At 45.9% G+C, this 18,767-nt stretch overlaps 1 protein-coding gene across 21 annotated transcripts in view; it reads right to left on the bottom strand.

Moving 5' to 3' along the window:
* MAPK8IP3 (mitogen-activated protein kinase 8 interacting protein 3) overlaps positions 1 to 18,767 on the bottom strand; it is a 63,987-nt gene that overhangs the window by 33,431 nt on the left and 11,789 nt on the right. For 9 of the 21 annotated variants that reach the window (XM_033168012.1, XM_033168007.1, XM_033168014.1 and 6 more), the window contains exons 2-10: positions 18,222 to 18,342; positions 16,536 to 16,606; positions 16,146 to 16,237; positions 12,875 to 12,898; positions 9,153 to 9,294; positions 5,832 to 6,075; positions 5,049 to 5,148; positions 4,823 to 4,941; positions 1,232 to 1,243 (exon numbers count right to left, since the gene is read on the bottom strand). In XM_033168012.1, the coding sequence (XP_033023903.1) occupies positions 1,232 to 1,243; positions 4,823 to 4,941; positions 5,049 to 5,148; positions 5,832 to 6,075; positions 9,153 to 9,294; positions 12,875 to 12,898; positions 16,146 to 16,237; positions 16,536 to 16,606; positions 18,222 to 18,342 (925 nt within the window). The remainder of the gene's footprint in view (positions 1 to 1,231; positions 1,244 to 4,822; positions 4,942 to 5,048; positions 5,149 to 5,831; positions 6,076 to 9,152; positions 9,295 to 12,874; positions 12,899 to 16,145; positions 16,238 to 16,535; positions 16,607 to 18,221; positions 18,343 to 18,767) is intronic. The other 12 variants (XM_033168019.1, XM_033168024.1, XM_033168023.1 and 9 more) reach the window with 4 other exon arrangements.

The raw sequence follows: 18,767 nt of genomic DNA, 5'->3' as shown, positions 1-18,767 counted from the left end.
GTGGTGCTGTCAAGGCAGGACTTTGGGGTAGAGGCCCAGGGGCCCACTCAGCAGAATGAGCCCAAGGGCCTCCTAACACAACAGGGCAGACTTTCCACATGCTGAAGGAAGTGATGTCAATGCACAATACCATCTAACAAGCCACCCCACTCCAATAAGATCACTGTCTATAGAGAGCAGGGCTGGAGAACCTGTGGCCCTTCAGATTTTGTTGGACTCCAACTCCCATCAGCCCCAGTCTGCATGGCCATTCATCAGGGACAGTAATCTAGGAAGTCACCTTATACTAATTCACTTAGCTCAGTATCATTCCATGCTGACTGGCAGTAGTTCTCCAGATTTTCAGACAGGAGTGTCTCGCAGCCCTAACTGGAGATGTCAGTGATTGACCCAGAAATAGTCTGCATGCAAAGCAGATGTTCTGCCACTGAGCTATATAGGCCTCCCATGTGATGGGAGGTGGTGGTTCAACAACATCAGGTTCCCCACCCCTGGTCTAGAGTCTTAAATTAGCTAACTGCACCACTGATTTAAGCAAAGTTCATCTAGAAAAGATGGCCTTGGACCTCTAACGCTTCTCCTTCAGCTAGAACTCTTGACTGACCATCTCAGCCTTTTCCAAACTTACAAGCTGCGAAACTTGAGAGCTCAGCCCCCATCCTGCAAGCACTGAGTCCCAAACCTTCTCTTACCCCAGCAGCCATCCTGGGGGGGGGGGGAGAGAAGGACTAATTATTAATGGAATCAGCAAGATGGATAGACCTCCTATCTTTAGCTCACTCTCAGAATGAGGACCCCACACTCAGGTTCATTGCCTGCCCTAAAAAGAAGGAAAAATTCCACCAGGAAACATAAAGTAACAGATTGTTCCCCACCTTCTACCCCAGGATTCAAAGGGGGAGGTAAAAAAAAAAGCAGATCGTGGAGTGAGGCTGCAGAAAGCCGGGGGGGGGGGGGAAGGGAAGGGTTAGAAATAAAGCTTTCCGCAATGTACATGTGAGCAAAAAGCAGAGAATGTTCAATTGGGTTCGGAACCTTAAGTTGTGCAAGCCAATCAAACAAGGGAAAGGCGGGACAAAGTCCGCAAAGCCAACCGTGATTGGACAACAGCAGGGGAGTATCACACGTGTGTACCCACATCATTCAATTTAAAATTCAAGAAAGGGGGAAGGAGCAGGAAGAAAGAAAAATGGGAGAAAACAGAAAATCTGAACAGAGGAGAGATACACACCTGAAAACTCCCCTATGGGCCATGTCCAGCGAAGCACAGAGATACAGGATGGGGTAGGGGGGAAGGAATTGGGGGGAAGGAAAGAAAAAGAGTCAATCAGTGACCGAAACCAACACAAAAAAAAATCTGGATTTTTTTTTAAAGAGAAACAAAAAATTAACAATGATCTTGCCATTTCAATGTCAAAAGGCATGAAATAGTAAAGACAGGACCTGCTATGGACTGCAAATGGTGTGAATCTACATATGGGACATTTGGGAGTGTGAGGGTGAGGAAATCACTTTTTTCCCCAGATGAGGATACAAGTGAGGAGCCTGGAGACTTCCTACAAACCCTGACTTAAGCCTTGTCTTCTTAACCATGGCAAATGGTATAATAAAAACGTATTCTGAATAACCTAATTTGTTGGAATGCTTACGACCATCTGCAGCACTCTATGTAGCCTTTCCAAAAATTCATGAAAGCTGGCACAGCTTGAGAACCACTAAATCAAACGCAGCCCAACAGGAATTGGATCATGGCCTTAATGCCTTAAAATGGAAATGGCCTTATCCCAGGTCTAACAGTTAGCCAATTTTGCCTAGTATTGTTGGCTCTGTCTGGCAGCAGCTCTCAGGGTCCATTTCTGCTCAGTACTGCCTGTGATGACTGGTAGCAGCTCTCCTTGGTTTCATAATAGGGACATGTGAAACCCCATGTTGGAGGTGCTGGGGACTGAACCTTGGAACTTCTGCATCAAATAAGATGCTTTACCACTGAGCCACAGCTCTTCCTGGAAGCTGCCTTATACCAACCACATCAGGCCCTTGGTCCATCCAGCTTGACATTATCTACACTGATGGGAAGCTGCTTTCCAGGGTTTCAGACAGAGGTCTATTCTAGCCTTATATGTAGATGCCAGGCATTGAACCTGGGACTTTCAGCATGTAAAGCAGTGCTCAACCAATGGGCTATTGTCTCTGCCCATTTTTTTGTGAGGGAAATGGTGTGCACTTGCAAGTAAAAACAGGAGGCTCCTTGAGCCAGTGGTGGGCTATGCGCAATGCTGGTGGGCTGCCTTTGGCTCAGTGGGATGCAAGCTGAGCAGGCCTGTGTGACAGTATTAAGCTCTGAATTGAATCTCCTCTGCTTTAAGATAGGCAATTCATAACACTTACCATTTGGCACATCCTTTGGGTTCCTCTCATCACCAAATATCCCCTTTTAGTTGAGGTAAAGGTAAGTTTTACACGCCAAAATAGTCTGGCCACCTAGAAGTAAAATTTAAGTTGTTGCCCTCCCCACCCACCATTCTCTGAGAAGCCACAGCTATTCTCGATTGGCTAATTGCCCAGCCCTCTTAGATTCTGGTCAGATAATGAAAAGGAAAAAAATATATTAGTCTAGCCATTACAGGGCTAAACAAGCAGCAGCATCAGAACACTTCCTCCAGTGACCAAACCACCATTTCCTCCCATCCCACCCAAACAAGGCCCCTTGTTCTGGGTCACTGTGTTTGGGAGGCGGGGGAGGAATGACAAACATCACATAACAATGGCAGCCACCAGTGGGGGAATGGCGGGGGGGGGGGGAGCCATAAACAGCTTCTGACTCTGAAGGTGAATTTCATCTCTCCCACCCCCAGAAAATAATTCCTCCAAATCCAAATTCCAACAGAAGCACAAAATTTGGGGGTATTTGTGTTAAGCCCTAATTTGATATAACCATTCAGTGGCATTCAATGGTATTTCTATTCAGGAGTACACTCCTGAAAATAATGGACATGATTAACTTCTCACTCCATTAATTTTGATGGCTTGAATCCAATTAAGTTCTATGCAGAGTACACCCACTGAAATTAACACACCTAACTTAAGTCGTGTCCATTATTTTCAGTGAGTCTCCTATGAGCAGGACTAGCACTGGACACAATCCAATGGGTCTTCTCTGACTAAAATCTGAGCCACACTCACACATTTAAAGCACTCTAATGGCACCTTAAACAGTCATAGCCCCAAGAATCCTGGGAACTGTCATTTGTCAAAGAGTACCAAGATTTGTTAGGGGATCCCTATTACCTTCACAGAGCTACAATTCCAAGAGTTCCCTGTTTAGAGGGATTGGTTGTTAAACCATTCCGGGAACTGTTGCCCTGTGAGGGGCATAGAGCTTTGCTAAGAATTCTCAGCACACTAAAGAAACAACAATTCCCATAGCTCATGACTGTTTAAAGTGCTATCACAGTGCATGTATGGAGTAAATGTGGCCTTAGCTGGATACAACCCATGATTTTTATCTGACTGTTGCCATTGCTTTTGGCAATACTGATTTGGTGTGCTACCCTTGAGCAGGCCAATGAATAGGTACAACATAAATTTAGCTAATGAAATAATGATAATGTAAATGGTGATACATGATCTAGCAGTGTTCAGTGGGAATGTTGCAGGGGAGAGGGAGTGAACCTGTGGTAGTGAGCATGAATTTGAGCATGGAAATATATTTGGTGTGTGACAAGGACTCAAGATGAGGAAAGGAAATTAAAGTGTTGGAAGTAACAGCTAAATAAGACTTCTGGGCACTGATAATTAATTCTGCATTCTACTTTTATGGCTATCAACGTAACACTTATTAGCTGGTCTACTTGTTCCTTTGCTTTTATTAGCAGCTTGGCAATATAGCAGGTAAACTATTTATTAATTTTATTTGACACTGTTTACTTCTCAGGGTCGTTGTCGTGGAAGGCTATGTGTAGACTTGCAATTCCTCACACGGGGAAGAAAGACTACAGAACACAATTGTGATCACGAATTTAGTTTTCCAAAATCAGTTCATTAAAAAGTTTGTATTCCTTGCAGTTGGGAAGCGGTATGCCTGAAAGGATGTGGGAAATATGTGGCGAAATCGCAAAAGTAAAAACATAGGGCGATATTCTCAGTAATCAGAGCATAGAAAGGCATCTGTGCCCTATATGGCTCCCCCTCTAGGTCTAAAATAGCAGAGTAAATTAGGCAAAATAATTTATGTAACTCTGCTTTAATTTGCATAATTTGCATAAACGTCACAGAATTCTGTGGACTACATATTAATGACAGGAAAGGAAAGTTCGACTAAACATTAGGAAGAACTTTCTGACGGTAAGAGAAGTTTGGCAGTGGAACCTCAGAAGGTGGTAGACTCTCATTCATTGGGAGTATTTAAAGAGAGGCTGGGTGGCCATTTGTCATGGATCCTTTAGTTGAGTTTTCTGCATTGCAGGGGGTTGGACAAGATGACCCTTGGGGTCACGCCCAACTCTACAATTCTATGCTTCAGAGGGAAATGCCCTTTCTATTTCACATCTATTTCACATCTGATCACCACAATCTCTGCATCTCATCTAGAGCAGGGGTAGCCAACACAGTGCCCTCCTGTTGTTGCTGGGCTTCCATCAGCCCCAGCCAGCCTGGCCAATGGTTAGGGATGATGGGAACCTGTTGGCTATCCCTGCTCTAGACCATAAAGAGTTACATTACCTCTTCCAGCTCTTTATCTCTCCACCTACTCTACCTCAAAGGGCTGTTGTGATAAATAAGATAAGAATTTCAAAAGCAGCACTCTTGAAGCAGGCTTTACCTAGGAGGTCTGCTCCTTCATCCACATCTCCAATGGCTTCCGATCCGACTTCAGTAAGTTCAGTGTACAGTGAGTCGGTGTTGATGCCGAAGGCTTTGTTCACGATCCCCTGAGTAGGGCTGTCGTGCAAAGAGAAAAAGAATGGAAATGCTGCAGACTGGCACGAAAGCTGCATTCTGCACTCATGGCAACATGCCTAAAGAAAGGGGAATGTCTGCACCCAAACCTGTTTCCTGTGCGTTCCAGCCTGGGATCCTGGCACATATCCAGCTCTGGAGTAGAATCAATATCTTGAAAATCTGACCCCTCGTCGCTGCTTCCCATCCCTGTAGGATGGAGTGCAAATAGGGAAATATTTGTGGTCAGGAAGACCAAACCAACGTTTCAGATCAGAGATGGGGATTTGCACCTCCATTTATCAAGGAGGAAATTGGAGATCTCGTGCAGCCACCAATAATTCTTCATCCACACACACATCCACACACTTAGCTAGGTTTAAGAGGCAGTCCATTGCTCAACCCCGGGCACCGCAATCTAATTGCAGCCCTAAAAATAAGGAATATGCTCATTTACACCATTATGGGATAAGAATTCCTTCTTGGCATGTTATGTCCACATCTCACATTTCTATAGGTAAAGGTAAAGGGACCCTTGGGGCCGACTCTGGGGCTGCGGCGCTCATCTCGCGTTACTGGCCGAGGCAGCCGGCGTACAGCTTCCGGGTCATGTGGCCAGCATGACTAAGCCGCTTCTGGTGAACCAGAGCAGCGCACGGAAACGCCGTTTACCTTCCCACCAGAGCGGTGCCTATTTAACTACTTGCACTTTGACGTACTTTCGAACTGCTAGATGGGCAGGAGCCGGGACTGAGCAACGGGAGCTCACCCCATCACAGGGATTTGAACCGCCGACCTTCTGATCAGCAAGCCCTAGGCTCTGTGGTTTAACCCACAGCGCCACATTTCTATAGGGAACAAGTTAAACATAGAAGTTTCTCAGCCAGCCATACCTATGCTCACGTTCCTCGTCTCTTGGGCGACCTGGACTTCCATATTTCTACTATTCCGTTTCTCCCGTGACCGCTTGTTGTTCTTTGACGTGATGTAGTCATTCATGGGCTGAAGGCTCTCATTCAGGGGGGTGACAGCAGCAGAGGGCACGGACGAGGTGGGTGTGTTGGATTTTGTTCCGGTGGTGCTGGGCGTAGCAGCTGCTGAGGACTGTCCAGACTCAGACATTTCATCAGGCGGGCACTAGGGGCACAGCATTGTTTGGAGGGGGTGGGAAGAGAAGGGGTGGGGAAGCAATCACATGCATCAGTTAATTTTTCCTCCCGTTTACTGGCTAGGCAGTTGCCTTGCAGCATTTTGATATACGAGCACTATGCACTAAAAAGCCTGTAACAGCCACTACAAAAATGAAGGCCAGTGTGGTGCAGTGGTTCAGAATGTTGTGTCTGGACTTTTAGAAACAGCCGGGTTCAAGTCTCCATTTAGCAATCAAGAGAAGTGGGTGCCCTTGGGCAAGTCACTATTAACCAAACCTACCTTGCAGGGTTGTTGTGAAGGATAAATTTAATTAGACCATACAAAAATATTGTAATTCTCCCAAGATTTTTAATGGCCCGTTAGCAGCTTTTGAGATTCATTGTGCCGCTTAACAAAAGTTATGTTTAGTTTATGTGTTTTATTCTCTGATACCTAATATCCTCACATAACATCCTCTTTTTTTCTTTCCCCTCCAGAACGCCTCAGATATTTTTGTCATATGTTCGGCTCACCTCTTGGCCTGAGTGCTTAATGGTGAAGCCACAAGAAGCCACAATGTGTTGGAGGCCCTGTGTCATCTGTGGGTGCTAGTGAATCCCATCTTCCTGAGTTATAATTTGACCCTTGTTTATTATATAAGGAACAATCAACCACACAGTCAGAAGGCGCCAAACCTCTCTACTCACTAGACCACACTGGCTGTTGTTGCCCCGAAGTGGCAAGGTTCACAATTATGACCAAATTCTGGACTCATTGTTTAGGGGCAAACTACAGAAGCAAACAAGCCAAGGGACTGTCACTAGTGACAGGACTTTTAAAAACAAGAGTACATAACGGACATCCGAAAAGCAGCGCAACTGAAACAAAGACACACATTTACACAAAACCATACCTATTTCACCCAAACATCTGGAGGGCCACAGGTTCCCCACTGATGTTCCAGGACCATAATACATAGTTCGTTTTTAGGAGACTGGGTGAGGACCATATTTGGCCACTGCAGGGACCACGTGGAGTCACCCTCCAGCTATCTTCATGGCTGATAGGAGCCACTGTGGGACCAGTACCAGCAATGGACTAGCACTGGGGGAAAAGGGACCCTCTTTTCTAGAGGCACTTCTGGCCACTTAAGTAAGAACACAAGAAGCACCACTGAACTCTTAGCTTTTGTTCAGGCAATTTACAGAATGGCAATTTCTTCAAGGCCAGGGGTGATCTTGTTAACATTAGTCTAGAAGGATTCCCTTACTGCAAACCCAGCTATACTTCCACAGCTGACACATGCACGCGCATACACACATACAGAGCATAGCAAAATGGCAATGGAGACTGTGAAAAGATGGCCACTTAACCCTTTGCAGCCATACATTTCTTAAAGGCAAGGATGCCATGCTTTAATGAGCAACAGTATTTCAAGTCCTGTGTATACTGTGTTGGCAAGCTTCAAGTAGCCTATGTGGTCTTAGATACCAATTGTTTTCAGGTGTGTAACAAGAACTAGCAGCAGAAATCCTATCACAAAGGGACCATCTAAGACTAAAAAACCAGAGTAATGTAATTTGACAGTGGTGCGTTCTCTACTAACAATACATTAATTTCCCTAATGGTTTTACTAGTGCCGAATGTTGTTTGCACAACACTGAGATGATATTTTGTCTGCACCTTGCCAACTAGAGAACAAAGCATAGGCTTTCCATATGTCAGGAAAATTCCTGACGTGCTGGTTTTCAGGTGTAAAAATGGCAAGCGGGGGATTTAGCCAAATTGGGAAAATGTCTGGGGAAATCTGGAATTATGGCAACGGAATGAAAAAAGCAGTGGAAACAGCTCCAAAACCTTAAAGTCACTATTTTATTTTGGGGTGGGGGGGGGAGAGAAATACAGCAACCCCAACAAAGCCTTGTTACCAAGTATGTTAGCATACTGCATTTCCAACTTCAGGGAACCTTTTTCTGTTGGGGGGCAGGATGGTTTAAAGGCACAGGGCATAGCATATCTCCTCCGTAACAAAAGGCAGCAGCAGAGAGGAGAGGAAATCCAGGTCAGGATTACAAGAAAAGTTACAACAAAAAGGATTTAGACTAAATATTACACGGCTTCCCAATAAAGCATCCTAGGAATTGTAGTTTGTTAAAGGTGCCGAGAGTTGTTAGGAGACTCCATTCCCCCTTACAGAGCTACAATTCCAGAGCAGTTTAATCATCGGCCCATCTTCCTGGGGAACCATGGAAAATGGAGCTCTATGTCAGAAATAGGGGACTCCGGATACGATTTTTGAGGGAAGCCATTTATGCATTGCCATGCATGTAACAAACCACCCACCAAACAATTTATGCCAAGGAGCTGGCACACCAGCAATAACTGCAGATATATAATGGGTTATTTTTTATTACAGTGGTACCTCTGGTTGCGAACACGATCTGCTCCGGGGTGCCGTTTGCACCCCGAAAAGTCTGCAACCAGAGCGGTGCTTTTGCGCATGCGCAAAGCGCGATAGAGCGCTTCTGCGCATGCGCAAACCACACAGAACGCTTCTGCACACGTGCAAACCACTCAGAACGCTTCTGCACTTGCGGCGAAACCCAGAAGTAAACACTTCCGGGTTTGACGCGTTCTTAACCCGAAAAAAAACGCAACATGAAGTGTTCACAAGAAGAGGCATGACTGTATTGGATTTTCTGTGGGGTAAGGGTAAATCTGGGTTATATGATTATATGAAGAAAAAGCACAGGGTAGTATTTTTAGGACAACATGGAAACTGCAAAAAGAAATTCTGAGCAGGGGTAACATCGAGTCCATAATAAATTGTCCTGATGGAAGCACCTTGAGTGTATGCTAGCAGCTGATGGGCGAATGTTAAAATACTGCTGCCCCAGGCCAAAAAACAAAACAAAAAAACCTTTCGGAAAAGAACACTCATCACACACGAGAGTTTAGCTGAGCAAAGAAATAGCTATGGGCTGCAAAGGGTTACAGACACACAGAGGTCTCTCTGTCCTGATGGAGGTGCTGCTGACAAGTAGGCAAGGATGCCCTCGCTTCCATGATGGTGTTAGAAAAACCTTGTAGCCGGAGTTGGACTGCAGCTGGCCGAGGTCACTCAGATGCCAGTGGTCCACTGCGGGGGCGATCTTGGCGCCCACCTGCCCACGTACCATGTCATCTGTGAGGGGGATGTTCAGAGAATTGGGACGCCTCTTCATGCTAGAGAGAGAAAAGGAAAGTCAGAGAGAGAGAAGGAGAGAAAGAGAGAGCATGGGAAAGAGTTAGGAAACCAGCAGATCCTTGACGTGGAGAAAGCAGCAAAACAAACCCATCATAGTTAAAGGTGGGCCAAGTATCCCAAGAACAACCCATTAACATTCCCATAAGATTCAACTGCCCGAGAAGTGGAAATTCTTTTTAACATACATTTTGCAGCAGTTGGGGGCATTGGCGCCTGCATAGTTCCATGAATAGTGGATAGGAAGCTGCCTTATACCAGAGCAGACCAATAGTCCATCTAGGTCAACACTGTCTACATCAGGGTAACCAACATTGTGCCCTCCAGATGTTGTGGAACTTCCCATCAGCTCTAGCTAGCATGGCCAGGGATTATGGGAGTTGTAGTACAGCAACATCTGGAGGCCGCCATGTTGGCTATCCCTGGTCTATGCTAATTGGCAGCAGCTCTCCTGGGTCTCAGGAAAGAGTATTTCCTGGCTCTACCTGAAGATACCAGAGATTGAATTATGGGTCATTGGCATGCAAAGTGTGTGCTCTGCACCAGTGAGCAACAATCCTTCTGAAGTCAAACCAGACCTGATTATACAAAAAGGCAAATGAACGAATAAAACTGTGGAATAATTTATGAAAAATAGGGAGACATAATGCAAATCTGCGTGGTTTGTGCTACTCACAAAATTCTGTATTTCCTGGCATGGAATTTTAAACCTTTCAGCACAGGATTCACACACCATCCCCAGGAATTGGGTTGGGTACCTGCCCTGGATGGAACTGCACTTCCTCTGACGGAATAGGTGTTTAGTTAAGGGGTGGTCCTAGATCCACTGCTGTCACTACAGTCTCATGAGTTTTTTGTTTGTTGTTTGTTGGTTGGTTGGTTTGGTTTTTTGCTGCTTTTACTGATAATTTCAATCGGTATATAACTTTGAATAAATTAAAAATAAAATGCATCCCTGACTGTTGGCCATGCTGGCTGGAGCTGATGGGAAGCGAACTCCAACCTCATGCCAGAGGCTCCCCACCCTCAGCCTAGAACCTCTATGTTGGCAGGGGGAGTAGCACAGCTTTGAGCCTGCAAAACACTTTTCTTCCAGCATGAATTGAGCAGAGAGCGGAGGTGGCGTTTCATGCAACACTCTATAGACTGGCAGCCTTAACTGCACTTGAGCTTTTCTGAGCTTATGCCAAAGCCAGTGCTGCAGCAAAGCCTCAAGCCTTTTCCCTGCTGTTCCTGGTACGGATCACCTCTTCTGCTGAACACAGAAAACCATTTCCCCAGGGATCCAGCTGAGAGGCAATTACGAGCAGTGTGCTTGTGACCTTGTGTGAAACTGCCGTAATGGAGATCAAAACCCCCGGAAATCCGAAGAGCAAAGGCAGTGAATACAAGGGCCGGTGAGACATGCTCAAACTCCTTTGAGGGTGAGAAGTCAAACCAGCAAAAGGGTGTGTGTGTGTCAAGAAAAACGAATTTTATTGTAGGTGGGGTGGGGGGGTAGGGGTGGGGAAATGGTGACAAAATTGCCCAACAGGAGATTTCCTCACTTGAAGACATGAACGTCTGTGCTGGTGCATCCAACACTTGAGCAAGGTTGGGGGGGGGGAGATTTCTCCCCCCCCCCCCGCTCAAATAAATTGGGATCAGCTAAGGAAACTGGTTGCCAGTAGTTTCCAGGAAAAAAATAAATGGATAAGGCTACACATTACCTTATATGAATCTTTGCATTTGCCTGTGTGTTTTTTTTTTAAAGCAAGAAGTTTTTGCTTGGTGGGGGGCGGTGATTCTGGACTGGGACTACGGCATGGGTGGAGAAGGCTTTGACATCACGCAGTGCCAACCAAAACCCACCTCTGAATTTACTATTTATCCTGGGAGGGAAGCAACGCTTTTGATGCTATAATGAGGGTCCCAGTGAGAGCCAGGTACATGTGTCTCAGACAAAAGGGGGGCTTTTATTTGGTGATCTTAGCAGCATTTGTGTATAGTGATATAACATGCTTGGCCAGGCTTCACTAAAGGATGTTGCTAAGGGCAGTTCAAGTTTGTTAAAGCTTTATCACTTCTCCTTTCGCCGCTGGTTTTGATATGAGATAGCTCACTGTTAGCTCCTCTTAATATGAACTGCTGAATGGGGTGCTGTGGGCATAATTCTAGCCAACAGGCTCACATAAAAAGCCCATAATCTTCATGGCCAGGGATGTCAGGTGACGGTGAAAGGCCAATCCAATGCCTGGGACAAGTTACAAAGGCTTTTAGGCCTGTGAACTTCCTGGATGTGTCTGAAGTTTGACTCCAGCTTGCTTGCAGTTTCCTGTCTTTGAAGTGATCTCTAACCTTAGCCTGGAATGCCTGATAAAAGCTAAGACTACCTGTCAAATGCTTTCCTCTCCCCACACACCCACAGACTGCTAGTGGCCCTCAGGGAGGAAAGGAGGCCCACCTCTGCTCCAAGGACACTGCAGTCTACCCTAGATGCAGTGACCTTGTCAGGATTCGAACTAGTGTCAGTGCCAAGTGTGAGGGCAACCCAGCCCCACCAAGTGAGTTTGTAGGCAGTGGCAGACAGCTTGGCAACACCACACTCGGCAGCAGGCAGCTATGAACTGCTCTTCGTTGCAATTACCCACAATGCCCTGACAGAGAGCTGCCCTGGGGCATTGTGGGCCTTTTTAAATTGCAGCTTCCCAGCTGCCTTCTGCTACCACTCTGTAATCCCAGGCCTCAGGCAGTAGGAAGGACAGAAAGCCAAAGGCAGTCACTGGTTTCGGTAGACCCTACTATAGCACTGGAATCCTAGGCCACATCTGCATTATATATTTAAAGCACAATGATACCACTTTAACAGTCATGGTTTTTCTCAAAACATCCTGGGAACTGTAGTTTTTTTAAGGGTGCTGAGAGTTGTTAGGAGACCCCGCTCAACATCCGTAACCAATAAAGTTGTGGCCTTTTTATGCCCATTAACCTTACTTATTGTGTCATGTGTCTTTATTTTACCACGGGAGGGGTCGGGCTATTGCTACGCAATAGGGGTGTCTCCTAACAACTCTCAGCACTTTTAACAAAGTACAATTCCCAAGATTCTTTGAGGGCAGCCACGATTATTAAAACGGTATAATACAGCTTTAAATGTATGGTGCAGCTGTGGCCCTGGTTGCTGTGTGAGGATATCAGGTGCTGCAGCAATGCCCAGTTCAAATTCTGGACCCTGTGCTTTGTCAAACATATGTTGGTGTGATCTGAGACCATTTCCTCTGCCTCTGTAGAGCCTAGAGCAGGGGTCAGCAACCTTCGGCTCTCCAGATGTTTCGGACTACAATTCCCATCATCCCTGACCACTGGTCCTGTTAGCTAGGGATCATGGGAGTTGTAGGCCAAAACATCTGGAGAGCCGAAGGTTGCCTATGCCTGGCCTAGAGAAATAGGCCCGTCCTGCCTCAACTCACCAGCTTGTCTCACATCAACACAAAACAGCAAAAGCGCTGTTGATGGTCACAGCTACTCCCCCCCGCTAAGAAAGAGCTCCCAACCCAACATATACAGATTCTCCCAAATTACCTTTTCCTCCATGACTGGCGGTGACTGAAGTGACAAACAGAGAGCAGCCCACACAAGAAAGGCAACGGCACAAGAAGCAAGACAAGAGAATAACCATTAGAGTGCAACAGTCATGCAAACACACACACAGACATCATTATGTGCTCACAGAAATGCTCGCCTGAGCAGAGATTTGAGACATTGGAACACATAAAACACCCAGCCTAACGAACATGCAGTGGCTCTCAAACACGCAATGGTGATACATACAGTCCAGTGAGGGAGGTTCGGAGGGTGGCAAGAGAGGGAGAGGGCCTTTGCAGATGTATCTTCCCATCTGTGGAATGCTCACCCCTGCCTGGTGCTATCAGGAACATCCTTCTGGCACCGCGTTAAAACTTACCTCCAGTTTTAAAAAAGGATTAGGGAGCAGAATCTTATTTATTCATTCATTTTGGTAGGTCACAAAGTGGTTTTAACAACTGGTCCCTCTTTCCAGGGACTTCTGGGAACTGTAGCTCAGGAGAATAGGGGCCTCTTAACAACACTCAACACACCCTTAACAAACTACAGTTCCCACGATTCTTTGGGAGGTGCCATGTCTGTGAAAGTGGTATCATAGTACTTTAGATGTATGGTGCAGATGTCACCTAACACAGTCTGGAATGCAAACAGAGAGAGCTGCACCTTTTCCTGCAACTTCAGTAACTGGGGAAAGCGGCAGCCCCAATCGCATAGCTGGCTGATGGCTGTCTCCATATTGTGATTTTTTTTTAAAATAGGGGGCGAGTGTTTGCTTTTTTTCCCTTACACACTCCATCAGTGGAGTTCTCACAGTAGACAACAAATAATTAAAATAAACAATAAAAAGCAATTGAAACTAAAGCAGCAAAAGCAACAGCATTTAAAACAGAGATATGTGTGTGGGGGGGGGGAACTTGTGGCACTTTGCACTTTGTTGGATTCCAACTCCCATCAGCCCCAACCAGTAGGGTCAATGGTCAGGGATGATGGGAGTTGTAGTCCAGCAAGATCTGGGCTAGCCCAACTCACACAGAGCTTTTTAAAAGAAAAGCAAAAAAGCACACCAGCAGAGATAAAGCAAACATAAGCAGCATAACAGAGGATTGTAGACAACTAAGTTCTACTCAAAGTAGCCCTGCTCAAATTCATGGGCCAAAGTTAGTCACTCCTATTAATTTATATGCATCTGCTCTGCATAGGAACAGGGTTGGATACAACCCAGAGAAAACAGATTGGAGTTAAAAGCTTGGCACAATGCAAAGGTCTTTGTCTGGGGCCAAGAGTACAGCAAAGGAGGTGCCTGGGGCCAGGGGAGCATTCCACTGTCAGGGAGCGCCATTCCTCAGTAACCACCCCACTGCACCTCTGATGGCAGTGGGGCTTGAAGAAGGGCCTCTGGTGAAACCCATAACTTTGAGGTGAGCAGATGTGGACAAGTGGTTCAGGCACCCGAGTCCCAAGCTGCAAAGGTCTTTAAGGAGGGTTAGCAAACGTTGGGTTATCCTGCTGACAACCTCCCCAAAACTGTAATTGCCATTACCTCCCTGCCACATCTCTCAGGTGGGGAGAGAATCTCCTGGTTCTCTCACCAGCTCTGGGTTGAGAGCTGGAGGTGGGGCTGAAAACAAGAGGTCCAAAGGCATACGAAAGTGCAACAACACACAAAAACAATCTAGAGAGCGGCAAGGCACGCTGCATCACAAACACACATGAAGTCTACAACATGTTCTCACCTCACTAAGGCCCCATCTGCATTGTAGATTTGAAGTGGTAAACAGTCATGGCTTCTCTCAAAGAATCTTGGGAACTGTAGGGTGCTGAGAGTTGTCAGAAGACTCCTATTCCCCTCACAGAGTCCCAAGAATGAGTTAACAATTAATTCCTCTTCCCATGAATCTCTGGGAATTGCAGCTCTGTGCATAGCTGTCAACCTTCCTTTTTTTTGCATTGGGAAACAGCGCTGGAATAAGGGAATTTCCCGCCAAAAAGGGAAAGTTGACAGCTGTGGCTCTGTGAGAGGAATGGGGTGCCCTAACAACTCTCAGCTCTCCTAGCAAGCCACAGTTCCCAGGAGTCTTTGAGGGATGCCGTGACTGTTTAAAGTGGTATCATAGTGCTTTATATGCATTGTGCAGATGGGGCCTAAGAGGCTAAGCAGATAGAGACACAAAAGCCATATGGAGAGCAAGCATGGGGGAAGGTTTATGGTGAGGCAGGTTTGCCGCTCTTGAGCCATATGTGTACAAGGCGCAGCCTGGAATGAAGGAAAAGCCCCCTTGGCTCTGGATAGCTGGTTAAGGGAGACTCCCAGGCGTAGTCTTCTCTCTTCCGAGGAAGCAAGCCACCCACCAGTGCCCAGAGGGGCTTTAAAAAGATGGATGACTTGTCTAATACAGAGCAAGAAACTGGTGTTGCCATTGTTTCACTTATCTCAACAACTGGTTAGTTGGTAAACAAACAAAATGCAAGAGACACAAACGCACACCCCAATCACAGATCTCTTCCTTACTTGTCTACTACAGTGGTCCCCAGAGGTTATTGGAATACAACTCCCATCATCCCTGAATGTTGGCTACACTGGCTGAGGATTATAGGAGTTGTAGTTCAACAACACCTGGAGACCCAAGGTTGAACACAACTGCATAAGACAGACATGGGGAAACTCTGGCCATCTGTGTGTTATCTTGTGGGGGGTGGGATATGAAGGTTGTTGGGGAGGGGGTAACCACAGCTCGGGGGAAGGGTTCAGCACTCCCACTAACCACTCCTTCTGCTTCAAACAACACCCTCTCTTCACCACTTTTCGACAAAAGCCTGGGACCTCAGATCCAGTTTGTCACCTAACTCCCATTCTTCTCCTGAATTGTCCCCATCACCATACAGCACACTTTGGGCTGGCTGAGGATCAAAGCTGCAGACTCATTCATTGGCTGTTCCCAGGACCCATGTTTAGGACCCACCTTATTTCTGTGATTTTAAGTTATTTTAAACTGTTTTTAATATTGCATTTTACTTATTGTAACCTACTGTGGGGCCTCAGGGTGAAGAGTGGATTTATTATTATTATTATTATTATGAAGAAGAAGAATGGTTTACAATCAAACTTAGGGACACCAGCCATAAAAGATATCAGCTACTGCTACTTTTGGTCACTCAGAGAGCACAGGAGACTGGGTCAGTGCCTTCCTCCTAAAACATTCATTCACAGTTCAGAAGTCATCTAAGTTTTGTTTTGTTTTCCAGGTGCAAAGCCAAGGTTCAGCGTTACCTCCTTCCAGGTAGTCCACTCTCATTCTGACTATTTCCAGCAACTTGCTGCATCTTGGATCGCTCAATGTGTTCCACGTAGGTCTGGATCATCTGCGAAAGGAGCGGGGAAATGCAAACTGAAGATTGAAACATCCCAACATTTTATTTTCTGGACAACCATTTCTTTCAAAGAAAGGGATGTCCTTTGAAGATCGGAATAGCCAGCGATGTTGTGGGAAACGTTTGCTCTAGGAAAAGCAGCTGGCCCAAACTGAGCACCAGAGTCAAGAGTGAGCAGAATTTACAGCATAAGAGGCTTGCAGAGCTCTCTTCCTCTATCTGTACCCTTCTCCACTTCTTATACAAATAGTATGAAAAGGATTTTTATCCCTCTGAAATGACGACTTACCTCTGTGTGACGCTGGTGAAGAGCATTGTACTCTTTCTTCATTTCTGATTCACGCTCTTCCAACCTGGAAACTGTTCATTGAAAATAAAAGGGAGAAGGGAGAGAAAGATTTTTTTTTTTTTAATCTATCATCTCCAGGAGGGGTGAACATGGAAACACCAAAAGGAATGAGGGTGCGAGCACAAGAATGCCATTTGTGGCTTAGTGCTTACGGCCGAGGCGTGACAGGCTGAAGGTCCCCGGTTGAATCACTTGCACCTCTAGATAGGTCTAGGAAAGACTCAAGCTAGGAAGCTGCTTCATGGAGTCAGGCCATTAGTTCATCAAGCTCAGCATAACCAACACTGAGTGGCAGCCACGGTCCAGTGCTTTAGACAGGAGTCCTTCCCAACTGTACACATGAGGGGTGGAATCCAGGATCTCTTGTTCCTTTCCTCTAAGCTAAGGGCCTTCAGTCTGAAACCCTGGATATCAGGGGTCAGCAAACTATTTCTGCAGGGGGCCGGTCCACTGTCCCTCAGACCTTGTGGGGGGCCGGACTATATTTTTTTGGGGGGGAAATATGAATGAATTCCTATGCCCTACAAATAACCCAGAGATGCATTTTAAATAAAAGGACACATTCTACTCATGTAAAAACATGCTGATTCCCAGACCGTCCGTGGGCCAGATTGAGAAGGCGACTGGGCCGGATGCGGCCCCCGGGCCTTAGTTTGCCTACCCATGGCATAGATCATTGGTCAGCAACCTTTTAGAGCCCATTTGGAATTTTGAATTAGGCACCACCCCTTTCTGACTGCGTTTCTCCTAGAGCCAATAATGGACAAGCTCTGTCTCTGGCTTTCCACAGGGTTCAGTGGGACTGAAGCCGATCCTGTTGAAGTCGCATGATTGTATGCAGGTTCCCCGAAAAACCACCATCAAATCAGAGCTTGGGTTGGTAGGACTACACACTAAAAAACTGCAGATCAGGATTTACCATAGAAACGATAACCCAAGGCATAGATCCTCGTGGTTCTTCACAAGGATGACAACAGCAGCACCAACAGATCACACGGCACATCTGTAAACACCGATGCAGACTATGATTTGATGGTGCTTTTTGAGGGGGATCTCTTGAAAAAATAGGAGAATCCGTAAGTATCCGTGCCTTTAATCCGTACTTTTCTCCCATGGCAGCGCTGTAAAGCACTGGATCCATAAACTTTATGGTTCAGTCAACAAAGACTGGTGTGATCTGTGACTTGATAGTGGTGGTTAAAATAAGCCCTGTGAAAAAATAAGCAATTTCAAGATGATCCATTTTACTGGCTCAGACGGGTGGGGTGGGTATGTGTGTGAGAGAGCATAGAATGGCAAAAGGAATAGTGGCTCCCTCTTCCCTCAATTCTCCAGATATTTTGTGGTCACCTAGAATAGAAGATGTTTAAACACAGTAAATGCTTTAGAAGAGATTTGTAACCTGTAGCCCTCCATGTACTGTTGGACTACAACTCCCATCATCCCTGCCCTTTGGCAATGCTGGCTGGTGCTGATGGGAGCTGGTGTCCAATGCCATCTGGAGAACCACAGGTTCCTCACCATTGCATTTGTTCAATCAGTATGGACAAACCGCTATTGAATTCAACACAACTTGTGTACGATTCACAGAACTTCAGACAAACCGTGCACATGATTTTCACTCACTCTGGTCTGCGTAGTTTTTGGCCTTTAACTCCAGCTGCCGTGTTTGAAATTCAAGGTGCTCGACCTGTACCTGCAATTCCTTCTTCTCCTGCTCCAGTGCATCTTCAAATTCAATGAACTTCTACATGGGCCAAAAAAAAAAAATCCAAACAAAAAAACGGGATATATGTAAGTGGAAAATTACAGCTATCAAATGGACACTGTGACAGGATTGAAGGGGTGTCTTCTCTGATGTGTCACACACAAGGACACTTTCACCTAAACATCTCACCATGTGAAAACTGAAGTGGTGCTGTCTTGTGAGAGAACTGGTGTCACTTGAGCGAATGAATGTTTGAACTGGCCCTCAGAGGTGTTATAGCAAGGAGCGGCTTAGGAGGAGAAATACAATGATACTGTATTATTAAGTATCCTCCTCCTCCTCAGAAAACTAAACAATATAATTACAATTTAAAAATAAGGGGGGGACCTGCAGTTCCGTATTAAAAGAAATTATCATTCCAATATGTAATAAAGAGAGTCTATCGGGGCCAGCCCTACCATTAG

Source organism: Lacerta agilis, chromosome 13 (assembly GCF_009819535.1).
Source record: "Lacerta agilis isolate rLacAgi1 chromosome 13, rLacAgi1.pri, whole genome shotgun sequence".
Classification (NCBI taxonomy): domain Eukaryota; kingdom Metazoa; phylum Chordata; class Lepidosauria; order Squamata; family Lacertidae; genus Lacerta; species Lacerta agilis.
This window is presented reverse-complemented; position numbering and strand designations above follow the sequence as displayed.